The sequence below is a fragment of the Saccostrea cucullata genome, unplaced genomic scaffold (genome assembly GCF_032062105.1).
Source record: "Saccostrea cucullata isolate Sc308-1 unplaced genomic scaffold, CSIRO_AGI_Scuc_v1 ctg12316, whole genome shotgun sequence".
Lineage (NCBI taxonomy): Eukaryota > Metazoa > Mollusca > Bivalvia > Ostreida > Ostreidae > Saccostrea > Saccostrea cuccullata.
The window spans coordinates 4,932-31,288 of NW_026926023.1; the positions used below are offsets into that span (position 1 = coordinate 4,932).

The window sequence follows — 26,357 nt, forward strand, 5'->3', positions numbered from 1 at the left end:
TATTGAGCAACAGCAACAAAATAAATACTGTAAAATCACATATTTTCGAGGGGTAATTTTTTCGCAATATGAGGAAAATATATTGGTTCATGGGATTTTATTTCGTTGTTGAAGAATTGTTCTGTAGTGATGTATATGAAATATTCGAGATGGGAATCTCTTCATACCTTGAAAACAACAAAAATGAAAGGCCATCAAAATAAGTGATTTTGCAGTACTGTAATAATTCTAGATAAGATGTGTTAATTAACGAGGTTAGCATCTTTAGCCATCGAGTAGAAGACCCCGGATTTATCCTCCAGTAGTTTTTGAGGGGCTCCAAACTCAGCTATCAATCCTTTGTCCATCACCATTATTCTGTTAAAATATAAGATTAAAAATCATTATGGGACGGCCATAAAAACTTCTGTTGTTAATTAAAACCATCAATAATAGTAATATTATGCTTCCTGATTTCTAGAATGCTGAAATCAAACAAACAGTTTGAATATTTCTATAATTAGATACAAAATATACATTTGAAATGTCGTCCGCCGAATCCAGATGAGAAAATATTCGTTGGAAATAATTACTACTTACTTATTAGGTAGAAAATATTTCCCACGAATCCAAGACAGCAGTACAGTAGAATATTAAGAATTTGATGATTGAATTGATTTAAGATGTCAATTTATTTAATGATGTTAAAACGTTCAGCTACATTTAATTCATAAGATTATCGAGCCATTCAGCTCAAGATGAAACAGTAATTCATAACAGTGCTAAGTCTATGAGCTATAAACAAGAAGTTACCTATCGTTATCCATCACAGTGTTGAGTCTATGAGCTATAGACAGTAACTCACCTATCGTAATCCATCACGGTGTTGAGTCTATAAACAAGAAGCTATATCCATCACACAGCTATACAGTAACTCACCTATCATAATCCATCACACTATGAACTCTGATTTAATCGTCCTCTGGATCAGTTCGTCTGTCTCTACATCCACGGCTGCCGTGGCTTCGTCCAGAATCAGGATCTTTGTTTTGTGTAGTAGAGTTCTAGCCAGACACACCAGCTGTCGCTGACCAACGCTACACAATATATATAAAATATACATTAATATATAAGATATCATCCAAATGCAGTTTTTTCGAACATGGTATTAATAGATAAATTTGAGATAGAAAAACACTTTTTATTAGTGGCAAAATTGCATCATGAATTATCCATATTAAAAGACCAACAAATATTTACGTTATATATATATAATTATATATATATATTTCAAAATTATCAAAAAAATCTGTCCTCCTCTTGAAAAAAAAACGCTGATAATTAGACAGCATTCAATGTCGACAAGTTTCGTGAAAGTGAATAACCAAAATTCTCTTAAAAATAGACTTTGTTTGGTATTCAATTTATTGATTTATTCACATTTTAATGTAAGATACTGTGATTCTTTAAAAAAAATTCTAACGTGAATTTCTCATATCAAGTTTTCACATTATGTTTTAATCCAAACATTTCGCCCGAAGTTTTCACTTGCACTCTTACTTTAGTTCTCAATTGCGCTCTCACTTGAGTTCTCTCTCACCTTTGAGAATTGAGCTTTAATCTCTCACTTGAGGAATTCTCACTTGAACTCTCACTTCTTACTTAAAATCTAATATTAGCTATCTTTTTTTCACATGAGCTTTTACCTGAAGTTTTGACCTTTTGACTTTTCTCTTGAGCTTTTACTTGAGTTCTCACTTAAACTCTCTTGAGATCTAATTGAGTTTTACTTGAGTTCTCACTTGAGTCTTACTTTAGCTCTTACTTGAGTCCTCTTTTTATCACCCGAGCTGTTACCTGAAGTTTTGGCCTCCTTCCCCACATTCGTAATCTAGCTGCCCTACACAGCTAGTGACGAAGTCTTTCATATGAGCTCTCTCTATCGCCACCCAAAGATCCTGATCTGAAAATCTCTGGAGCGGATCCAAGTTAGAACGGATGGACCCAGAAAATATTACAGGATCCTGAAAAAATGCAGGATGAAAAATGTCAATAATTACTTAGAACTTTAGTAGTAAAAGGCAGAATAAAAAACAATGCCAATAATTATTTAGTAATTTGGACCAAAGTAGAAAGCGAAATGTACATTGTAAATCCTTATTCGATCGGTACTGTTGTTTAAGTTGATAGGGGAATGCAAAAAAGTTAATTTTATATCTTAATATTTTATATCAAAATATAAAAACAAATAAAAGAAGATACTGAGTATTTAGACAAAAGGAAGATGTGGAACTTAAAAAAAGTATTATTGGAATTACTCAATGCATTAGACTGAAGTTATTGTACTACATAAAAAAGTCAATAATAACTCACAAAGTACTGTGTACTAAAGTAGAAGGTGTAATAGAGAAATATGTCAGTAATAATGCAGTACTTTCTACTATAATGATTCATAAATTTAAGTTAATTACTCACGATAAAATATCATTAAAGGTATCCCGAATTCATTTTGAAGATATCACTTACCTGAGGTAGTATTGTTATTTTAGATCTTAAGTCATGGAGGCCCATCAAAGATATCGACATATCATCAATGCTGATGTCTCCGCCTGCTGGTTCAATGATGCGAAACAGCGCCAGCGTCACGGATGATTTCCCTGCTCCTGTTCTACCTACAATACCTATCTATGAAAGGAAAAAACTTTGATATTAAAATGTAAATAAAATCTATATCCTTGAAAAAAAACAACTAAAATTTCACACACGAGAAACAAAACAACAAATTTTAAACAACGAACGTAGCTGTTGATGCAGTTAGCATTTTTGCAATATTTTATCGAAATATTCAAAAATTTGCTCGAAATATCATAGAAAATGTGATCATTTTCTCCCTTAAAAAAATCCTTTACTACAACGGTATTTTTATAGTCAAATAAAGATGTTGCCAAACCTTTTCGCCTCCTTTAATGACACAGTCGAGTCCTCTTAGCACTAGGTCTAAACCTGCCCTGTACCGGGTGGTGTAGGATTTAAATTCCACCTCCCCCGTGTCAGGCCAGGTAGGAGATGGGCGGTTCTTGGGTTCGATCCATTCAGCCTTCAAATATTACATTTTATGCAAATGGCAATGAAAATTGTGTTAAAAGTGGATTTAATTAATATTTCATATATGAAATGATTAATATTGAGCTTTATAAGAGTTAGGTATCCCACTGCATGTATTTACAAAAAGCTTAACAATTGCTCGGATCAAATTGATATTTCTCTTGATAACTTACATCTATTGAAAAAGCTATGAATGGTATTTTTACTATTTATCTTATTACTCATCGTTTAATGTGGTTGTGACTATTACTTTGATACGATTTAATTCACCTCTGGTTGGAGTCTCGTGAACTCCTCTACCCTTTCTGCTGATACGATATTCATTTCCATCTCGCTCACAGACTGGACGACCATATTCAGGGATATTACAACCTGTAATCAAAAGCATTATATGCTGATCAGCTTCAGTGATGTAAAAACTGTGATAGTTATCAATATTAATATTTTAAACTTTACTCCTTCAAATTCTTAACAATGTGTATGTAGTCAAAATCTGAGATACTGGGTATTAGAGTCTGTATTCACGTTTAGGTTGTTGCAAATATGCACTAAGACTCATTGATATGAGAATATTACCTCAAACTATGAGATATTTCAGTTGGCTCGGACTAGTGAATGTAACGTTCTGTTTTAACATTCAGGTAAACGAGTGTATCTGTATTTGTCACCAAAAAGTCTGATATATACATTTATAATAACCCATGCTCAAAGTGAACAATACCAGAACTCAATTCCAGAGGTATGTGAAAAAATCTTATTTTCATAGCTATATATGTATATCAAAATTTCAATCTGTATGCAGATTGAGTTATTTTAAGACCTGTATTCAGATAAAAAGATGTTCAAGGAAGAACGAACGCCATTCAGTTCATTAAATGGTCACTTAAAGTCATGAAGGTCGCTGAAAGGTCATAAAGGTCACTGAAAGCCGGTTGAACCGAAGGTCATGGAAGATTTTACCATGAGATTACAAACTTTATTAAGATAATAATTTACCTAAGCCAAATATTTGCTTGAAGTATTTGAACGATAGTGAAAATTTTGAAACATTTTCTAAGGATAAAATCTTGTACATGCAAAGGTACGTTTTTTGAATATTTATAATTCAAAAATCATTTTACGTAAATTCATATTAGAAGTCGCTTTTAATATATGAAATTAGTGTGTTACACCTGAAATAGGTATGTCACATCTAAAATGAGTATGATGAACTTGTAATGAGTACAATATATACCTGAATGAATATGTTTAGTTTACCAGTAATAAGTATGCCATATACCTCTAATTAGTATGTTATACCTTTAAAGAGTGTTATTTACTTGAACTAAGTATGCAATATATACCTGTTATGAGTTTCTTATAAACCTGTTATGAATTCCTTATATACCTGTATTGAGTTTGTAATATACATACAATGAGTATGTTATACCTATTATGAGTATGTTATGCCTGTAATGTGTATGTTATATACCTGTAATGAGTATGTTATACCTGTAATTAGTATGTTATACCTGCAATGAGTATGTTATACCTATATAGAAGGTTATACCTGTAATGAGTATGTTATACCTGTAATGTGTATGTTATATACCTGTAATGAGTATGTTATATACCTGTTATGTGTATGTTATCCCTGTAATGAGTATGTTATACCTGTAATGTGTATGTTAGATACCTGTAATGAGTATGTTAGGGAGAGTCCTATCCCCGCCCCTGATAGAGTATCAGAAAGAACGGAAAACACAGCAGCTGCTAGCACCAGAAGATTTGCCAAGAATTCTAGTCGTATAGCAATCCACCTGTTGGAAATAAAACGATGTGTCTTTTTACTCCATGGTTAGTAATAAGCTAACTGAAATAGCTGTGTTTGTATTGTCTAAAGGTGAAAGTTCAAATATAAAAGAAAAGTAAAAATTTTGGATTAATTTTCAAATTCACATTCCTTGAGTATACTGTATCATTTATATACTAGTAGTTCTTTTTCAAAACTCTTTCAAAATTTCTATAAACTAATTGTTTCGTCAATTTTTATAAAAAGAATTCCTCAGTATCTGCAAAATGTGAAAACATTAGTTTAAGTACCTTGAAGCTTTTTCTATTAAGAAAGGATGTACTATAAAATCATACCATGAGGCTGTATTTGCGGCGTGATAGAATGTTGAGTTTGTGTCTACTCGGGTCTGGGACTCGGTAATAAATCGGTCCACGGCTCGGTAAGCTCGGATACAGCTGGCACCGGTGATGGACTCACTAAAGTGATTATAAACGGGGGAGCGGGTCACGCCCTCAATTCTTTTTAATTGCCTGGCGGTAGGGAGGTAAAACCTCTGAAATGAAGCAACAGAAAATTAAAAAAAAACTTACTTGGCAAATAATTCAAGTATTCAAAATACTGACTCAAAGGGGATACTATCCCTTTGAGATCTTTTTTTCTTTAAAAATCTTTTGAAATCCACCTGATTGAAAAATACAAATTTTAACAGAGTCATTGGCTCTTCATCGTTCCTTCATTTGAAAAGAAATATAGTTTTTTCATCAAATTGAATTCGAACACAGGATAGAACAAAAATCATAATTATAAAGTAATAGACAATTTAAGAAATCAGTTTCAAAACTAGCTTTTTAATGTTGAATTCACGTTAAATCTTACCAAAATTAAAATATAAAAAATGCCCACGGGTATAATGACAATAAGAAAATTAGGTGTGTTCACTGATATCACAACCAAAATGGCTAACAAGGTAGACAGCATCACAGCCCACAACCGGAAGGTCCGAGGAAGGCGGTCATCTAATATATCTATATCACTAGAAAAACGGTTCATGATCCGACCAACAGGTGTCGTGTCAAAAAACGACATTGGTGAACGTAAAATACAAAATAACATGGAGGAATGCAGGGATCCGGAAGCAGTTATTAATCTTGTCAGTCCGAGGTAAACAAACAAAAACAGGAAAATTCCTGGAACATCAATAAAATACTGTATCTGAATAAAGTAAGGAAACTTAAAATATTGTAATTGTATCTTTATCTATATGCATTAAAAAGTTCACAAGAAAAGAAACAAAAAAAATATAATCTTATTTATCTGACCTTGGAGAACACCGAGGACTGTATAAATTGCGAGGTAGTAGTACTTTCGGTTGGAATATTCGTGCGTCGTAATCAGTGAATGATTTTTGATAATTTCATCCTCTGTCCAAAATGTCAACCAAAAATTACCATAGGCATTAAGTCCTTGAAAAAGCATTACAAACAGCATTGACAGGGCGGTACCGATAACTCCCATAGCTTTTATATAGGTGAAAATCACGGAGAGTTTTACCTGTAAGAAACAGTTCTTGGTACGAGTTATCGAACATTTTTAAAATACAGAAAAAACTAAGATCATAAATAACATTTTTTAAAAACATATTCTTTCTGTTTACTTTGATATAAAAGATTTGAATATTTAATATATCTGAATATAATGCAAAGATCAGTGAAAAATTTCAATCCTTTTTTGAAAATTTTAGCAATTTAGGAAATTCGCAAGCTTATTGATTATTTCAATGCATACTGTCCCCTCCGCCGATTTTTCGTCTTGGATTAGTTTTCCCTCTTCTGGTTCGGACTCTCCACCACTGTCGTACGGCAGGATACGCCCCTGTGATAACGACCTCTGTAGTTTTTCAAGCGGGTTCATTTTGTCCTGTCTGGACAATCGTCTTTTGGAATTCGACCTCGAAAAGCCTCGCTGTGACTCGGCATTGTTCATGGACTTCATCAAGTTTAGACTTCTTTCTGCTATGGCATTTAACTGTGAGAGTCTACGTTTGATGTCTGTCGGATTGGAAAATCGAGAATTTCTTCGCAACGATGCTTTTCTGAAAAAAAAAAATTCGGGCATGACATCAACAATTTCTCTTCACAAATATATTTGATTTTGCACTTGCTTAGATGTAGATCTTTAATATTTTAGGCCTTCCTTAATTTACATTCAAATATTTAAAAAGTATCAATTAAAGGAAGAAAATTGCTTTTATGAAAGAGAAAAAGTAAATGAAGAATCATTAACAAATACAATGCAATCAATGCATGATACCGGGCACTTTGCCGCCTTGAGAGGTCAGAATTATCCGATGACAAACCAAGGTCCGACACGCAGAATAGCTGTTCTCTCATCTCATCCTTTATCTGGGCAACTATAAAAACAAACCAATCAGATGTCTGATAAAAAGTGGACACGTTATTTTGGTAACTAAAAGAACAAGGGTTAGATAAAAAGTGGCCTACTTATGTAAGAAACGAATAGAGAAAATTGGATTAAAATGGGTTCATTATGTTGGCATCTAAAAGAGAAATCCTAATAAAAAGGGGGAGACAAATAAACATGACGACTAAAGAAATCCATGTATGATAATAACAGGACCCTTAGTGTTGGAAACGCCAAGAGAAAATTGAATGCAACATAGACTCCTTTTATCTCGACACTTGTCACAAGAAATGCTTTAAAAAGACCTCTTATATTTGTAATTAAAGGAGAAATCTGATAAAAAGTGAATCCCTTATCTTAGAAACCTGAAAGAGAAAATCTGAAAGAGAAAACCAAAGTAGAAATTGTGATAAATGTAAAGGATAAACAATTGACCAACATGATGACTAGCATATATCAATTAACAGATTACAGTTTTTGAACACTATAAAATCAGTATCAAAAGTGAATTTACAGAGTTAATTTTGCAACCAAAGTAGTTTATATTTGTGAAAAAATTATATTATAAATGTAAAGGATAAACAAGCTGAATGTAAACAAACACCAGTCTGGTTCCCTCTCCTGCTTTACATGATGACTAGCTGAGTATCAAAAACTAAATCAATATGAAGTAGATTACTAATATTTATTTTATATAGATAAAACGTTTTATTTTTGTTGCTTTATAACATTAAAAATGAAAAGAACTATATTTTTGGAAACTTTAAAATGGCGAAGGGAAATTTTAAGCCGGCAATTGCTCTTTGATCAATAAGCCCGGTTAAAAATGAAAAGGGAAAAAAATCAAGGGAAATTTTATGACGTATAACAAGTCAATATCGTTTGATTACACATACTTTCAATATAAATTACTTTTAAAAAATAATAATTCTAGATACCTCGATCCTCAGGATCAAAAAACCAGGCATTGACATATTGAAAAAGATCACAAAAATGTCTCTGAATTCTCAGAGTAACGTGTTTTTACACACGATAGTTCTTCAATCTTCAACTTTAAAATTCATCATTTTATATTAGGAAAATTAGTAAATATCAAATAATTTTTCAAGAAATACGAATTAAAACACCTTCTCTGCATTTGATCAACAACCATGTTTAAAAATCATATGTATCCAGTCTTTTGAAGAAATTGCACAAATTTTATACAAATACGGTACTTTTATTTAATTCAATCATTTTACAAAACTTAGTGTATAACGATTTTCCTATCATTGCAAAACACCATACTAGTAAATTACTTCTAATTTCATATCATGTTGATAAACATTGATATCTATGGTTAGATGAAATTAACATAAATTTTATTAAATAGGTAATCTTAAGATACTTTTATGGGGTAAAAATTTCGACTTTTTATAAAACCTTTCTCAGAAGTTCAAAGAACATTATAGCACATTGAGAGAATTAAATTGAAAATTGTTGCATGAAAAGAATAAATTTTCATGCTTCATTTTGAGATTTTTTAAATTTGATTATGAATTAAAGAGTTATCCTTCCTATCAGAGGATCGGAGAACCAAAAAAAATGAAAAACCAGAAAGATAAAAAAATGAGGAATAAAGAATAACTGCCTGTTCAGTGAATAAAAGTAAAACGAAACATTTCTGTTCATCGTCATAATAATCACAAGAAGTTGAAAATAAAGGAAGAGGAAAAAAGCGTAATGATAATATTATTAATTCATTCGAATGTATTGAAAATTTAAGTTCAGTGCGATTCATATAAATATACGTTAATTCAAATGAATATTTGATTTTCTTTCATATCAGATAAAAGAAAAATGCATGTAGATGGCGAGGATTAAATACCATTATAATATCAAAATAAGAAAATTTATTGTAAAATGCAATACAGAGACAAAAACATGTTTCAAAGTTTAGAGTATAATATATTTTAAAGAAATTAAATCATGTCCAGAAGTAATACCTATATCATCTTCACCTGAAAAAGACAGACCAGTGTAATTATAATATAAAATTCAAGTTTGCTTGTAAATGAAAATCCTTAGAAAACTTTTAATTTTGTATGGAATTATTTATGTGGATTGATGAACGTAAGAGTTTTTCTTTCCAATTTTCTTCAAAAATGAACTTGGCAACTATATTTATTTCTAAAGCAATTAAATTTGCGAGCAAATGTTTCCACGGAATTGAATTCCAACTAAGAAATATTTTTAAACTATCATCAAATCCATTATTATTTTATTTTACTTAAACAAATAGTATCATAAAAGGAGTAATCATCTGTTGGTTTTTAATCCAATCCTAATGATACAAAATTGTTATTGTTTCCAATAACTGCTTCCTACTACCAGTTGAAAGTACATAAATTAATAAATCTTTTGTACTGGTATAACAGAAAATTAGGGATTTCTGCTATGTGCAAATAATAGCATAACTTTTGCTTTGAAATCTCATAATGTGGCCTGTGAATCATTATTTTTTTTATTATTTCAAAACATATACCGACATTTAATTTTCAACAGACTAATACGTTTTCTTTTAGCGCAATCCACGAACAGTTCAAACTATAAATCTTTATATATGGATCTCTTCTTGTAAAGGAGATCAATACGCCTAAATATGGCCACAACCACCTCCAAATATTTATTGATATTTATTTTCCAATAGACTTAAAAAGTTTTTATCACTGATCTAATTTTTTTATTAATCAAACAGTATTAAATTCTCGAAACATATAGTTATAATTGATTTTTTAAAAAAATGTTTTAAACTGCTGTATTTAAACCATGAAACGTCAGTAGTATGTTCCTCGGATTTAAAATCTCCACTAATTAGATAGAGTCACGTGGTACTGAAATGTCATAGGTATCAATGGGTAATTAGGACTCGTACAGCGTTTCGTAACAAAAATCTACCAAATAGATTTTTACTTCAAATAAAAAGAATACACGACTAAATGAAAAGAATTTTTTACATTGATGACATATAACTTTGACTATGGACTGCCAATCTGTATTAACATCTACCGAAAAGAAATAAGCAAAAAAATAAACCCTGAAAATGGGAGAGGACATCGAAGACAAAGCCGTTGACAACTCCTAGCTTCGACTGAATAGATCGAATTACTAAAGTTTGACTTCAGAAATATTAATAAAAATGGAATTATAAGTTTTCTTTTGTTTTTTTTTTCAAAATAATACATAAACAGATTTTGTGTATCACTATCTGTTCCAGCAGTAAATATCATTTACCAGAAAGGACACTTCAATCTTCAATGGCGCCATGCGGCATTAAGGTCGAACTTTACAACACTTAGTATATTATGTGTGTGCAACTTTTAAAATGCATGTTGATATATTTTCGTTTTGAAAAGTACCATTCCTATTAACTTTCTAAAACCTTTCCTGTGCATATTTTACATCCAAACACAACAAATTAAATCTGACTATCTGCCAATTATCAACTATCATTTATTAAATTTCTAGTAAGTTAAACAGATAAAGCCATTGAGCCGTTTTGTAAACACAATAAGTACTTTGCTTGACCAGGATTGACACCTATGACGTCAAAGCAATGGCGCGCAATATCGAAGATCAAAATATGCATATTAAGAAATTCAAACTTTGAATCGCTGAAACACCCAAAATATTCATTTTCTAGCAAAAAAAAAAAAAATTGATGGTCGATTTAATAGCAAATAAACTTAGTTACGAGGGTTGATCCAAAAGTTCGTGGAATTTCTTCATATTTTATTTATTTTTAAGTGAAATTGGTTAAAAATTATAAATGAGAATATAGACACTTGTAGAATATTTTATATAAAAATATATCTTTAAATATTTATGAAAGTAACTCTATGGCGGTTGCCATAGAAACGGTTGTTTGGAAATGCGGGGGAGACATTAACGCGTTTATTATCATTTAATTCTTAATACATGAAATAAGAATAAAACCGCCTTATGTGGTATATAAAACAAAAAATTATATCATTATTAGGATTGCTTGATCTTTTATAAACCTTTGTGATTAGAGTTTTACTGATTTTACTGGATATTTAGTTTATTAGTTGGTGATTTATTGTTCATCTTAAAGTTTTTAGACAACGTCAAATTTCGGGCAAGTCATAATTTTTGTGAAAACCCCGGAATTACTCTATCTTAAACGCTTATTTTATTGACAAAAGCTGGGGAAAATGCATTTAGTTACTGCTTTTCCAGTGGCATAAGAAATTTAAGGAAAATAGAACTTCCATGGACGTTGATTAAAGGTATGGCCACCTGTTGGAGGCTCTGTTTTAAGCGTTTACATCCCTAGACAAATTAAAAGCCTTATTGGACCTTGTTAGGTGACGTATTGTTTTTGACATTGCTACTGAAATTGGAACATCATATGGAAAGATGGGGAGTATTTTGAAATATGAGTGAAAAATGAAGATAAGTTTGTGCGAGAGGATACCCAGGCTTTTCTTGCGAAAAAAATGGAGAAAAGGGCGGCATTTTGTAGAACTACATATTCGAATTGGACTTTAGGGTGAGATTCTTCTAAAACATGACGTGACGTATCAAATTTAACGTAACGTCGAAGTCTCCCCCGGGTTTCACAACAATCCATTTTCAGAAAGCTGATGTGACCTTATTGGTGATTGGAAAGTGATGAAATTTTCCAATATTGTTGCATTATGACTCTTTATTATAAATATGCCTGTTGTTTGCTTTCATCAAATTACGATAAAATTTTAGAAAGAAATTCCATGAACTTTTGGATCAACCCTCGTATATCAAAAAATAATTTGAGACATGATAAAAAAAACCTTTAAACATTTTGTTTTTCCTGCAAACAGTTTAAACTATAATTATTTGTAGAATGTATCTTTTAGAAAGACCTTACTTTCTGAATCTGTGTCGTCTTCCCCATGAAGAAGATAAGTTTCAAGAAACTCTGAGAAAGCCCCTCTCTTTTGCATCAACTCTTCATACGTTCCTATTTCTGAGATGGTCCCTTCATCCATCACTACAATTAGGTCAACCTTCGGTAGCCAGTGTACTCCGTGCGTGACCAAAATACGGGTCTGTTTTACAAAGATAGATAAGGAAAATAATTCATCCTATAATTCTTTTTTTAATTCAGCACATTTTAAATTAAAAATATTACATGCACCAATAGAACAAAGAAAGACAGAGAACAAATTGCTAAATAAAAAAAAGATGTTTCATAACAACAAGAAAATTCTTATTTTCATTTAAATTTTTATTCTGAACTGGTGACTAACTTTCGTAATTTTACTTGTAGTTAATTCTTGCTCGGAAATAAATACGACAAGAGCTGACATGTACTCATTACTTTTATTATTTGTATCAAGAATAGTTGTGACAAAATAAATTTACATACAATGTCTCGTGTGGTGACGAAGCGGAACCATTCTTTCTTTAGATAAAGAGGCTCACCCCTGATATGATACAGCGAATATGTAACAGCAAATGCAATAAAATATATGAAAAGATCTATTTATATAAGGCACCTTGTGACGTAATAATCCCTCTTGACCAATGACCTCTTTGAAAAGAGATTTTCCCACATGGCTGTCCACTGCAGATAAAGGGTCGTCCAAAAGATACACATCAGAGTTGCTGTAGACTGCTCGAGCTAAACTTATTCTTTGCTTTTGGCCGCCACTGACGTTGATACCCTTAACATAAAAGAAATATAATGCATATTAGGAAAATAAGTTAGAGTTTAACTTTTAGGAAGGAAACATTGCTAGTTTAAAAATATACATAATCATAAAATTTGCATTAGTTTTACCCTTTCTCCGATCTCCGTGTTATCACCAGCACTGAGAATAGCCAGATCCGGTAACAGTGCGCATGCTTGAATGATGCGTTTGTATTTCTTCTCTGAAAATTTACTGCCAAACAAAATGTTTTCTTTCACAGTTAGGTTTTGGATCCATGCTTCTTGTGGTACGTAGGCAACCGTCCCCTTTAAAAAGTGGTTGAAAGTTTATGCGTTTTCACTTAATTAAAATCCTACTTATCAAAAACAAAATTTAAGCATGATTTTTTTGTCTTTATAATACTTTATTTCTTACAAAAAATGATATTGTTAATTCCGGAACCTATTTACTGTAGTATATAGAACCCTAGTTAAATTTACCATTTATTCTTTAGAAGTAAAAAAAAAAATTTTTGTGGCATATTTAACTTCAAATACATATTTTCTTAGTTTTTAGATATACACTAAAACTCGTTTAGTACGAACACGGAAAATTTTAGGCTATAAATAACTAAGATGTAACGAAGTTGTGGATATAGCAAACTGATTTTGAATCCAGTTGAGGTTAAATATAATGAAATTTTCATCTTTTTATACAGAACTTTCAAAGATCTAAGAAATTAACAAATTGATATGACTTTATTTCTTTTATCATTTGTTTAAAAAATTCAATTTATAACAAAACCTCAGTTATCGAAGGCATTTTATGTAATATTTGTTTGCCTAACATATTTGGTAGTAATACTTGAAGAAAGACATGCATATTGAAAATTCACTATATATGGTACCGTTATACGAATTCGTTATACGGATATAACGAATTAGAGATATAGCAAATTAAACTCACAGGTCCCTGGGACTTTGCTATAACCAAGTTTTACTGTAATTCGAAAAATCATTTTGCATAAACTTTTATATGTTTCCCTTTTTTTATCATAACAATTTATAAAATTAAGACTAACCTGTACATTTACATGACCCTTGACCTTCTCCATCTCTCCCAACATGGCGGCTATAAGTGACGATTTCCCCGCCCCCACCTGCCCTACCACGGCAACAAGTTTACCCTCTCCTACCTCAAGGTTAATTCTGTTTGAACATAAAACACCATTATATACAGACATACAAGTAATGCACCACCCCTTCTTCTTTTTAAGATAATTTTTCATTCTTCGGACAATTATACTTAAATTACCTGGAAGAATACATATCTTATTTAATATACATCTTACCTGTTTAAAGTAGTTCTAGGATTTCTTCGGTCCCAGGTAAAATATCCGTTATCTATAGAAATAGCATATCCTGCAAAAGATAGTCGTGATACAAAATTTTACCGATACATAGAAAAATACTATAAGAATTGTTTTGAATCTTTATGTCTCGTGGTCACTTCACCAATTTTATCCTTCTTACTTAAACTTTAGATGATATTTATTTTTCTTTTAATTATTTTCAGTATTCCTACTAACTTTTATACTTAACCAAAAATTGGACTAATAATTCATGAGTTATTGAAGAATACAAAAGTGAAAATCGAAATCTCTCATTATCTTCAATATCTTATTGCATAATATACATCTTTCAAACCTGGCTATATTGGGTTGGGTAACCAGCTAAAAAATTAGTCAAAAGACGCGCGCATGCGCCAGTTAAAGGACAGTAAGTTGACCGGCGCAAAAAACCAAATTGCGGAATTGTTTTCTTTCGTTTTTCGTGTCCCAGGTAAAATAGGCAGGAGAGAGTAACCCGCTCGTAACATGACTATGTTTATCGTATAGAAATAGCATATCCTGCAAAAGATAGTCGTGATACAAAATTTTACCGATACATAGAAAAATACTATAAGAATTGTTTTGAATTTTTATGTTCTACGTGGTCAATTTCGGATGAGTAATTTTGAACCATATTATTACTAAATTTCCATCTGACCAAGTAATTTTCGGTCATCCGTCATACAAAAAGTTAAAAGTTAAATAATACCTGTGGTTAAGGAAGTCGACACGTTCTTTTGATTGAGGTCTTCCTTACAGAGGAATTCTTCTATTCTTTTCAAAGACACCAGCATCTGTATCGTATATGTGACAATCAAAAAAAGACATGACCCTAGAAATATGATATTTGCTTTGGATATAATAATTCTTATCATTGTATATAACTGTTTTTATTAGAGACCTGTAAAAATATGCGTAAGGACATCATAATAATTAGCTTTGTAGAAAGCTTAATAGAATTTAAGATTTTTGTCTTCTGGAATAGGAGCAAAATTAGATTTTCTTTGTGTTGCAAAAGTGTTGCAAATTATAAATTGATCAATCCGCCGTGTACTCCGTGTGCCGATCGGGAAGGATCGAGACAATCCGTCGACAGTTCAGTTTCAGATAACCTAACGTTAGTTGAAACATCAAAAAAAAAATTCTGAACTCACTCTTAAATTTTGAGAATTTGAGAATCAGTTTGCAACTTTTTCATGACGGCCCCTGAGAATTTTGGATTTATTGTTTTAGACTTAAAAAACCTAAATTTAACATTCGGAGCATTTCACAGAAACGGGAGCATTTCACAGAAAGGTAGTTCTCAAAGACCAATCTGTTGTCCGTATTTAAAATTAAAAAAATCCTGAATAAATACTGAATTCCATTTAATCATACAGTTCTGCAAATGATGAATCGTTGTTTAAACAGTTTTAATCAAATATTATCACAAATGGGAGCTTCACCATTGTTCACTATATGCTCTGTAGATAATCATCACACTGCTTAAACTGACCTGTATTATTCCTGTGATGACAAATGGAACCAGTGTTACAGAGAAGCGAAGAGTGTTGATAATGGAGAGAGAAACAAACACTTTACTGGCATCCAGGTAATTTCCTGATGTCAAGGTAAAAATCAGCAACACAAAATAGCTCATCTGAAAATTATAATAGTTACAATTATTGGTAACCATAATGAATATCCATGCTTATTAGAGTAAACATAAACCTTTTTTCATATAAGTCATGAAGAAATATAATCGTTAATATTCAGCAAAAGATTGACTTCACAACGTATTTCTAACAATTTCTGAAGAAATTACTAATTTATTTTTCAAATAAAAAAAGATATTTTAAGAACAAAAAGATAATTTCATATTAGGTGCAAACATTTTGACCAAAATGTTCGTATTACATATACATGTATCATAATTTAGATGTCAGGGAAGGATAAGCTCCACATCAGTAGTTTCAGTGTATTTCATATTTGAGAGCATTTTAAAGTTACATTTAAGATATTACATGTATTTCTTGATTGAGAAAATTGTAGAAATAGGCTTATGCGCAGGCTTATGCTTATGCGCAGTGGCCTACCGAACAAGTCACTCTAATATAATCTTATTTAAACTTTGCTTTAGTTTCCATACATACTCGTCATAGTGCTTAAACTGTAACCAAAAATAATATGTATGTTTACCTACCATAAATGGACTGTGCACAGAGAAAAGCGTTGAGAAAGCTGTGACAACACACACTTTTTTCAGAAAAATCATCTCACGTAACCGAATATTCAATAGTTTCTTAGTGAAAGATGGCTCCCACGTATACATTTTTAAAACCTACGAAAAAGTTTCACTTTATTAATTCAGCAAGATTCAGTCATACATGTAAACATTTCAAAAGAAGAATTGGTGCCGTGTTCAGGATACAGAAATAACAGCTTAAAAGTTTATTTTTCCTTTCACTAAGATGATAACAATATGCCATTTAAAATTCAACAGAAGTTTTTTTTTCTTTACCTGAACATAATAATAACTCAAATATTTGTACCTCTCGTTTGAAAACTACACAGAGAGACTCAGTTTCTTTCTTTCTCTTTTTGGCCATTTTTTAAATGTCTTTTAATCCTATTGTAAGAACCTGTCAGATGGCTATAATTTGACTTACAGTACTATGTAATAATTATTGGGTGGGTGGACTTTACTTATGATATTTCATGTGTGTCAAAACGTTGTGACAACATTGGCCGAGATGTTAGAATTTGTATTTATTTTTAAATGCCATGATTTAGTTAGCTTTCATCTTAAATCTGCATGTATTTCTTGAGTTAACTGTATCTATCTTAGCATTTCTACATGTGTAGATACGCTGAAATAAATTGAATCATCTGCTGTCATGCCACTTGTTTACATTCTGTCTGCCATCTTTATATTGGCGCATGCTATGTACATTATTATTCGTGCTATATCACGGGTATAATTACTTGCAATTTATTATGTTAATTATTATTATGGGTTCTTCTATTCATTTTACCCATTATTATTCCTGATTACCTGTGTCTACAACTTGGACTATATTTTTATCCATCCGCGATATCCTCTGAATACTCAGCAAGTTTATTTATGTGAAATTTACAAATTTCAGAGATACATTGCTTACTTACTTATAATAGACACATCTTTTTTAATCCATATTTATTGGTTATTTTGTCTTTTCACATATTAATTCCGTTTTGTAGTTATTATCCTCGATATCACTGTACGCCAACCTTGTTTGGCACTGCTTGGCGGATCTCTGTTTGTACGGAACCGTACAGTGCCGTGATTGTTGGAACGTCGCCGTACAGCATTTCTATTGGTTGAATCTAGTCATGTGACCCATTTCCGAAGGTTATATATAGGGGCCGATCGCATTATGTTAACAGATAATTTGCCGAGTTGTCAGGCGCGTATATTTCAAAGAGATAAATCCAAGATCTGCTCATATTTTCACCGTAGCCGTATATAGCATTACCATTGTGATTTCAGGTGAGAAAATGATCGACAATTATCTCCCAACACACTAACTCATATTTAATTGTAATTAACTGTGGGGGTCATCTTAGTATAGCCATTGTACCCCCTTTTTATATTAGTAGCCTGTACGGTAGACGCCACCAAAATTATTATTGTAGCTGTTGAAATGAGAACTGATTTATGTTTTCTAAATATTGTTGGGACCAAGACGAATCTAATGTTTCCCCATAACCAGAGGAACAAGGATTTTGGTACAGGAGTACTACTAGTATTTATTTTGTAGCGTCCTTGACTTAAGCTTGGCTATTCCAAGGTAGCTTACACCATCTTTATTTATTCAGAATGTAAAACGTGTTCATGATGATTTTGAAAATACCAGGTTTGCTGATTTTACAACTTTGAAAGCAAACTGAATGAAGCAAACTTACTTTTATACCACTTAACACCTCATTTAACAGTTTTATCCGACTAGACTTAAGCGCTAGAATGATTCCTTGGTACTTCTGTTGAAGTTTTCCAAAGAGTATGTTAAGCGCCGATATTATAATGATCACTGCCACGCTTCCCAGAGTTGCCACGCCCATTTGATTCCAAATAAGGTATAAACCAAGGGTCAGCATGAAAAAGAAGGAGAGGACCTCGTACTGAAACATGAAGGCGTCCTGTATTCGCTGACAGTCCACTGACATCAAATTGACAATGTCACCAATCGTGTAGTGACTTTTAGCAGCGTTACTCATTGTTAAAGACTGAAAAATATTAAAAATAAATTCAAATATTAAAAGTACTTCAAAGTAAATTCTTAATAGAAAAAAAAAATCTAAAAAAGAAAAAAAAATATGGCACTGTTGAAATTTGTGTACTGAATTGAAGAAAATAACCAGTTTTAAGGTAAAAGGGGTATAGGTGATCAATGCGATGCTTTTTGTATGAAATCGACTCAAATGTTCATAATATATATTTTCTCATATTCCATTGGCAGAGCCATAACTCCAACATTCAACAGAAAAATTATATTTATTTTCATCATGACTTATACCTTTTGGTATATTAATCCTACAAGTGCTACTTTCACTTTCAATCCCAGGGTCATCATGCAGAATGCCGCCTGAGTGAAGAACAGCGACTCCACTACCCCAATGATAAAGAACAAGATAGCTAGTCCCCAGCCATTCCACAGGGGCCAGTCCTCTGTGTGTTTGTTTTCAAGGAATTCTATCATCAGTCTGCAAAAGAACGCTGATTTAAGGTGGGTCTTTTAACTCTTCTTGGGAAAAATGATTTCACTATCGAATGTTATGCTACACAGTTATTACTATGAAAATTTGTCCCAAACGGTATGTATGAATTATGTGCATTTTGATTGAGGAAAATTTATTTTGGAAAAAGAAATGAACGTAGTCTCAACCCTAAGATGTATTAAAACAATAATAATTGAACAATGATCTACTCACTTAAGTAGCAACGGTTGAATCATGGACAAAACGTCACATACAATTTTATAGAAGGAGGCAAGTAGCCACTGTTTCCAATAGGTTTTTGCCACAACTTTAAGTAACGATGGTCTTGCTTGGTGGAAATTCCCGGAGCCTTCTTCGTCGTCATCTATATCTGATTTTTGATTGGATATAAGAGGTGTTGATTCAGATGTGAAAGTACCATTTTGGTAGATATAAGGATGGGAAAACTTCTGTTGCATTCTGAATATGCAGAAAGTAACTATTAGAAACACTCACCAATGCAAGATTTGCAATATACATGTATCTAATAGTACATTGTACTTACATTTTAAAATGACCTCGCCCAATACATAACAGTACACACACATAAAAGAAATAACTTTATACCTTTATAAAGCTAGTTTATCATACTTCATGGTTTTGATCTATGTGTAACTGAATTCATAATTTAACACATAATTGAATTTTCTGTTAATATGACGGGACCAAACTAAACATTAATATTTTGTTATTGCTGTTCCAGCTACCCGCGACAAACCTGACGTTTCTTGTGGCCTGTTTGTGAACTTCCTCCTTCCAGTTTTGTTCTAGTTCTGGGACACACGTCTCTGATCGCAAGTAGTCCACTTGGTTCCAGAGGTCCTTTACTTCCAGAGTTTGTCTGTACGCTTTCATTACAAGTCTGAACCAAAGAAATCAGATTTTTATATAAATACGGGTTAACAGAAGCCAAATTCAATTATTAATGAAATCATTCCGTTATATCCAAAGCGGGTCATCGTGAGTCTAAGCCATAGGAATTACCTACTTGATCAAAAGAATTAAACTAATGATGTCTCCACTTTATAAGAAATACAGAGGATTGAAATTCAAATGCCATGAAATCTTTTGATATCATTTGTACTATTTAATCTTTATTTCTTGTTGCAGATAATGGTTGCCCTAAAATCTTTACAACTAAACTAAATTACAACTAAACTAACTTTACGACGTCAATGAAAACATACCCATTAAACCACCAGAAAACCCATCTGTTGAGGACAGACGCTGTCTCCTCCGGGGAATTTTCTTTCTGTATGTAAGAGGGTACAACATAAATTAATATACCAAATTATGCCCGAGGAACTCTTGTTTGTACTATTCTAGTTGATCTTTATTTCTTGTTGCAGATAATGGTTGCCCTAAAAGCTTTACAACTAACTAAATACAATAAAAACTACTGTATGTAAGAGGGTACAACATAAATTAATATACCAAATGACTACATTCACTGAATATTTTTCATTTATTTTTTGAGAAAATCATTGCCGTTTATCATTATTTGAACAACACTAGGCATATCACCTCTTCTGAATTTCTTCAACAGTGGCTGTTCCATCAATTAAGCATACTAGTACGTACATGCTAATAATTAACCAATAAATCTCTTAGAATTCTACGTAAAATGATTTTTATACACATATAATTATAAACAATAAAATGTCTTTCTTTGGTTATTAATACGGGAGTTAACGTCGCAGTTATTGCAGAAAAAAATTACAGAATCCAGTTGATTAGATAATATTTTTTGTATATTATAATATAGCAATTTATACTGTGATGTCATTTTCTTTGATTATAATACGGTATTTTTCTTTGATTACGTGACAGTGGCGTTTTTGACTTTGACGAAAATGACGTTTTAAATAGTGATTGTTGTTGACTTAGATGTTATATTTTGATATATTGATGTTCTTGGTTTTTTTTTTATTATAACTGATCTGATTATAATTGCTATATTATTTTCAATAATAAATATTCCTGACATACCGGTATTTGTTTACAGATAAGTAGAATCTAAGAAATTCTCAAAAGCATTAAATTGTCCACGGAAAGAGCGAGTGCTCGAGTATCAGGGGAAAATATAATTAGAGTATTTATCTGTTAGGGAAAAGTGTATTTAGTGTGTTAAACTGCCGGGGAAAGTGTAATTTGAGTATTTAGACTCTCTATCGGTAAGAGTAAAGAATACAATGAATGTTGACTTGTCAGGAGAAACAAAATTTAGAATGTTTATCTGTCAGGTAAGAATACATATTGTTATTATCATTATAAGTAAAGTTAGAATTTACCTGTCCAAGAAAAGTATAATGCGGATGATCAGGCTTGTCAGCGAATGAATACAGAACAAGTTGTATGCAGATGATTGTAAAGTAGACATAGTATATAATACTGGTGACACAACTCGGCTGTAATAAAAAGATAGGATTAATACACATAAAGCGTTATAGTACTCTGTATGATATTGTCCTGCAATTCAAAAGGATTTATACACATCAAGCTAATTATCAACTGTATATTATATAAAATATATATTCTATCGAGTGAGGTTACATTATTGTAAGACATTGCTCTATATAATTACATTTTTATATAATATTGTCCTATCTTACCCTAACTGTCTGATTATTTTTTTCACACTGAATGATATTGTTCTGTGTGTTATATTAATCTCTGTGATAATATAAAATATAACATTAATCTGAATGATATTGCCCTGTTTGTAACATAACACTGTATAATATTGCCCTCAATCATAACATTATCATATATGAAAATGCCCTGTATTATAACATTTCTTTGTATGATATTGACTGTTTTATAATATGATATTGTCCTGTATTATAACATTAATCTGTGAGATATTGCCCTGTATCACAAAATTTCCTTGTTTTATATCGAAGTGTATTGTACCGTTTCTTTGTATGATATTACCTTGTACTATAACGTTACTTTGTATGATATTGTCCTGAATTAAAACATTACTCTGTATAATAAATTGCCCAATCTTATAATAATACTCTGTTTGATATAAACATGCTCAGTATAATATTGCCCTGAATTTTAACGTTACTCTGTTTGATATAAAATTACTGTAAATCACTTTCTAGTCGCGAGAACTTTATTTTCGCATAATTACACGAGGTAGTGTGCTGGCAAAAGTTTAATTCTCAGCGTATAATAGTATTCCTCAGGATTATATAGAGCAATGACCACAATTCGTGACAATTTTGTCTCGCTTATTAAAAATCAATGCCTTTCTCGCAAATATAAGGTGTCACAAAAATTTAATGACCTGCTGTACTCTGTATAAATTTTTCTTGCATTATAACATTACTCTAAACGATATTGTATTAGAAGATAAATTATTTTTACATTGCTCTTATGATATTACCCTGTATTAAATCTTTACTCTGTTTAATATAAAATGCTCTTTTTAAAATTGTCCTGAATTATAACATTACTCTGAATGATATTGCCCTGTTTCATTACATTATTCTTAATGATATTGCCCTGTATTAAAACATTACCCTATATGATATTGCTGACTGCAATGGCACAGTGCTACAGCCTAGAAGTAGAATCCAGAACGTAATCAAAATCCCGGAAGAGATCACGTGATTTTTACGTAGTGCCTGAGTGATTACGGCTAAGTATACCTACAACAAAGGAATTAAAAGTTTAAGAGAATAAAATTTAATCTTAGATTTTTTTACATAATATATGTCGATTGATAAAATCTTATTACAGTAAACCATACGCAATAATGCACTTACGAACACAACTATTAGAGCCCCGGCGCCTATGTAATATTCTTCTGGTACCGTAGAGTCCGAATCGCAGCGGTATCCACGTGTAGAAGATAAAACCATGGTTGCGCATGTCAGGGCAGCCAGAACTATACATAGAAGCTGCAAGAATTTGTAGAATACTCATATTACTAAATGTTGTTAAGAACGAATAAAAGTAAATGTTTAATGCATGAATAAATCGACGTTCGCCCTATCGAACAATCCTTGAATAGTACATGTATATAAATATTGCATGCATTTTAGTGTAATATTGAAGATGTTCACCCTAGATAACGAACTTTTTTTTTTTATAAATTAAACAATGCATGCAGTTGAGCCTATAGGTATCTCAACGTTTCGATATCTCAAATACAATGGCTTATTAAAGTTAAAGTGATTTGAAGTTATATATTTCTTTAGTATTGTTCCGTCATTGTCTTGCATCTTGTGACATCTCGACATTTTTTTTCTCGTTTCCATCGAGTTTGACTGTATAACGTTTTTTTTTTAAAAATCTTAAGGTAGGAAGAATGGTATCTTATGATTCGATCTATCCTCTTCAAAGGTGAACGAAGGGTCACCAAAAATAGTAATGATTAAAATCGTCCAACTGTAAATATTGACAGGATGAAATACAATTTATCATCACTTTCACTTAAATGCAAAGTATTCAATAAACAATCTATTTTTTCTGTTTGATGTCAGTTATTGTTTTCATTTGTGGAACTAATGCACTGTGCAAATTTTGTGAAAAACAAATAAAAAATACAAAAATTTCAGTTTCAGATTTTGATATGATTTTTTTACAAAAATTCTGCTATGGATGATATATTATAAATAGCCATTGAATAATGTTTCCACTTGGAAGTTTAAAATCTAGTTCATGGTCTATCGAGAAAAAACGTAACTATTGCTCTCTCTCTCTCTCTCTCTCTCTCTCTCTCTCTCTCTCACACACACATCCTCTCCTCTCACACACACAAACATATATTCTTCTTTTTCTCTCTCATATTCAAATGAAATTTATTGTTGTACCCACACTTTTTATAATACTTCTGATCCCAAGAGGCAGAGAATATCCGATATAGTTGTGACACAAGCTAGCGATCTGAAATGGTGAGCATAGAAGCAGGAATCCACATGGAATCCAGACTAATACCGTATTCTGGAAACAGTCCGGAAATCTTGGAGCCGAACCGGAAAATATATCATCATTCTGAAAAAAATGCATATCATTAAATTGCCCGATTAGTTTTCATCTTTCTATTAATTCGTTTTTTTTTTCATATTTTATCTTCATTGTGATGTTTTAAATTTATTTTGTACACTGTATAAATATTTAATCACATCGCTAAATGTTCATTTTATGCATTTAGTCTGGTCTGATTTACAGAAAAAAATACTTCTAGCGGCAAATTATTATAATTTGGTTCAGCATACTCAATAGTTAACCTATTTTAGGTATGTTGAATCCAAAAAATATGCTGGCCTTCATGAGAAAGTCGTTAAGAAGGTCGAAATGGCGATTCAAAATGGCGGACATCCAATTTCCCTCATTTTTTAATGTTGTTTAAATAGGTAAAAGAATGTGTGAATATCTCACTGGATGTAATGCAACGATAAAAATGATAAAAGAATACTAACATTATTATTTTAATTCAGAAAATGTAGTCTTCTCTACACTTAATTCGATTTTTTTCTCTGATTTATTTGTCTATTATTTTCCTATTCTACTTTGTTCAGAATTTTACATTTACAAATATCCATACACTGCAGATAAGTATTTTTTCCTTCGCATCTCACTATTTTACAACTGATCATGAATGATGGTGCAGCTGTGCATTATAAGTCAAAATGTCGATTCATAATGGTGGATATTCTTTTTTGTAATTATTTCTTAACGTCGTTCAAAAAGGAAAAATGATGTGTTAATCTTACTGATGTTATCACTTTAATATGGAATTTTAGATAAAATTTTCGGATTCAGCACACCCGAAATAAGTTTTTAAAAACTATGCTGGACCAAATAATGATTATTTGCCGCTAGAACTTATTTCCAGTTTTCTTTTTAAAAATAAGGACCAGAATAATATAAACTAGATGTTTTTTCAACTGATAAATCAATCTCTCTCTCACTTACACTAGTTTATACCCATTGATCCGCCACAGAGTTCTTTCTCTCTCTCATATTACAGAGTTAACTTTTCACCCTTGATCCGCCACATTCTTTATTCCTTTACTTCTTACCCATAATGAAGTTTTCTGACAGGAGTAGTTCTCTGTTGTATTAACGTCGGCCATATCGTTTAGCATCATTAATCAAAAGACAGGAGGTCACCAGAGCATGAAGTTCAGAGGTCACACAAGGGTCACAAACAAAAAAAGTTCAGATCTTCTTACGATATATGTCCTACCTACAATAGCAAGGTGGGCAGGGAATCTATAACATGGACATTTATATATACTAATTATAAATTTTTCAGGCTGCAAACTGTTACAGTAAAACTAATATAATAGCATTTACGAGTCACAGTAAAAAAATATAATAGCATTTCATTTCACAAAATTGATCATTGGTTTGGGGAACAATTATGTACATGCATATATCAATATTTTCAACCGGGTTAATAAGTAAGATACTGCACAGCTTGCATCCACTGATGTAATAATGACAATTGAATAATTATTATACATATATACCCTGTAATGCACGCTTTTCTCTTACCTTGTTTTAAGATTTGCATATAACCAGGGTTTCATAATTCATCTCCACACAATAGTAACATTCAGCAACATGTTATTCAAATATCCGTAACTCCTCAAATTCATGTTGTAATATACTAAATAATCGTCTCTTTGTTATTTAATTATGTATCAATAACACCTTATACTCTAATATGCAACAATCAATCCACGGTACATGACATATAAATGAATCCGTTCACAAACATTCTTTTATTAATATTAAGTTAAGCGCTTTCCGGGGAAGTCAGGAAATAATTCCAACATCCTATACATCGAATATAGTACATGTTTATTGAGCCGCGTACTGTAAGTTATATATCGTCACTGACCAGCAAAGGTGAATCTGAGCTATCGAATCTCCGTTCTCCCATGCTATTACACCGAAGACATACCCCGGTAGTGAAGGGTGGACCTTTGTCTTGTACCGATTTAAAGTGACTCCGTATTTATAATTAACCTCATCAACACAGCATAGGTTAATTGATTGCACGAGCATGCCTCCTCTACTTAATATTTGCATGTACACATATAGACTTTACATACACACTGTCTTCACGCGCAGAGAACACCGTTATCAAAATTCCCAGGCACGCCATTCAATAAAATTGTCGTCTCTTGAATTTTTATGTCTTTTAAAATAAATTAAAGATATAACCGGGGAAGGGAGTTGAGGTTAAAATAAACTCTTTAGGATATTTAAA

At 31.7% G+C, this 26,357-nt stretch overlaps 2 protein-coding genes across 2 annotated transcripts in view; both read right to left on the reverse strand.

Annotated features, from left to right (window-relative positions):
- The window catches only part of LOC134270413 (multidrug resistance-associated protein 1-like), a 58,309-nt gene continuing 31,952 nt past the window's right edge, over window positions 1-26,357 (reverse strand). Inside the window, exon 26 of the mRNA XM_062752639.1 lies at window positions 1-167. The gene's annotated coding sequence lies outside the window, so the exon portion shown is untranslated. The remainder of the gene's footprint in view (window positions 168-26,357) is intronic.
- LOC134270412 (multidrug resistance-associated protein 1-like) lies at window positions 164-25,312 on the reverse strand. Its single transcript, XM_062752638.1, has 32 exons — window positions 25,159-25,312; window positions 23,951-24,127; window positions 22,897-23,031; window positions 22,651-22,779; window positions 21,412-21,528; window positions 20,308-20,372; window positions 19,839-19,982; window positions 19,295-19,540; window positions 18,880-19,066; window positions 18,269-18,589; window positions 16,527-16,664; window positions 15,840-15,983; window positions 15,054-15,138; window positions 14,306-14,375; window positions 14,036-14,162; window positions 13,104-13,280; window positions 12,820-12,987; window positions 12,189-12,369; window positions 7,169-7,268; window positions 6,644-6,950; window positions 6,178-6,409; window positions 5,735-6,045; window positions 5,212-5,411; window positions 4,760-4,883; window positions 3,355-3,456; window positions 2,930-3,076; window positions 2,506-2,664; window positions 1,837-2,003; window positions 936-1,076; window positions 901-902; window positions 793-844; window positions 164-357 (listed from the first exon to the last, which is right to left on the reverse strand). Exons 1-32 carry the CDS (start codon window positions 25,225-25,227, stop codon window positions 243-245), a joined length of 4,839 nt encoding a protein of 1,612 aa, XP_062608622.1. The 5' UTR covers window positions 25,228-25,312; the 3' UTR covers window positions 164-242.

Coding starts and splice junctions, on each gene's coding strand:
- LOC134270412 (XM_062752638.1), bottom strand. CDS start 25,227: ATGATGCTAAACGATATGGCCGACGTTAATACAACAGAGAACTACTCC. Junction 6,046..6,177: donor AGTCCTCGGTGTTCTCCAAG/GTCAGATAAATA, acceptor TTGATGTTCCAG/GAATTTTCCTGTTTTTGTTT. Junction 4,884..5,211: donor GCCGCAAATACAGCCTCATG/GTATGATTTTAT, acceptor TATTTCCAACAG/GTGGATTGCTATACGACTAG.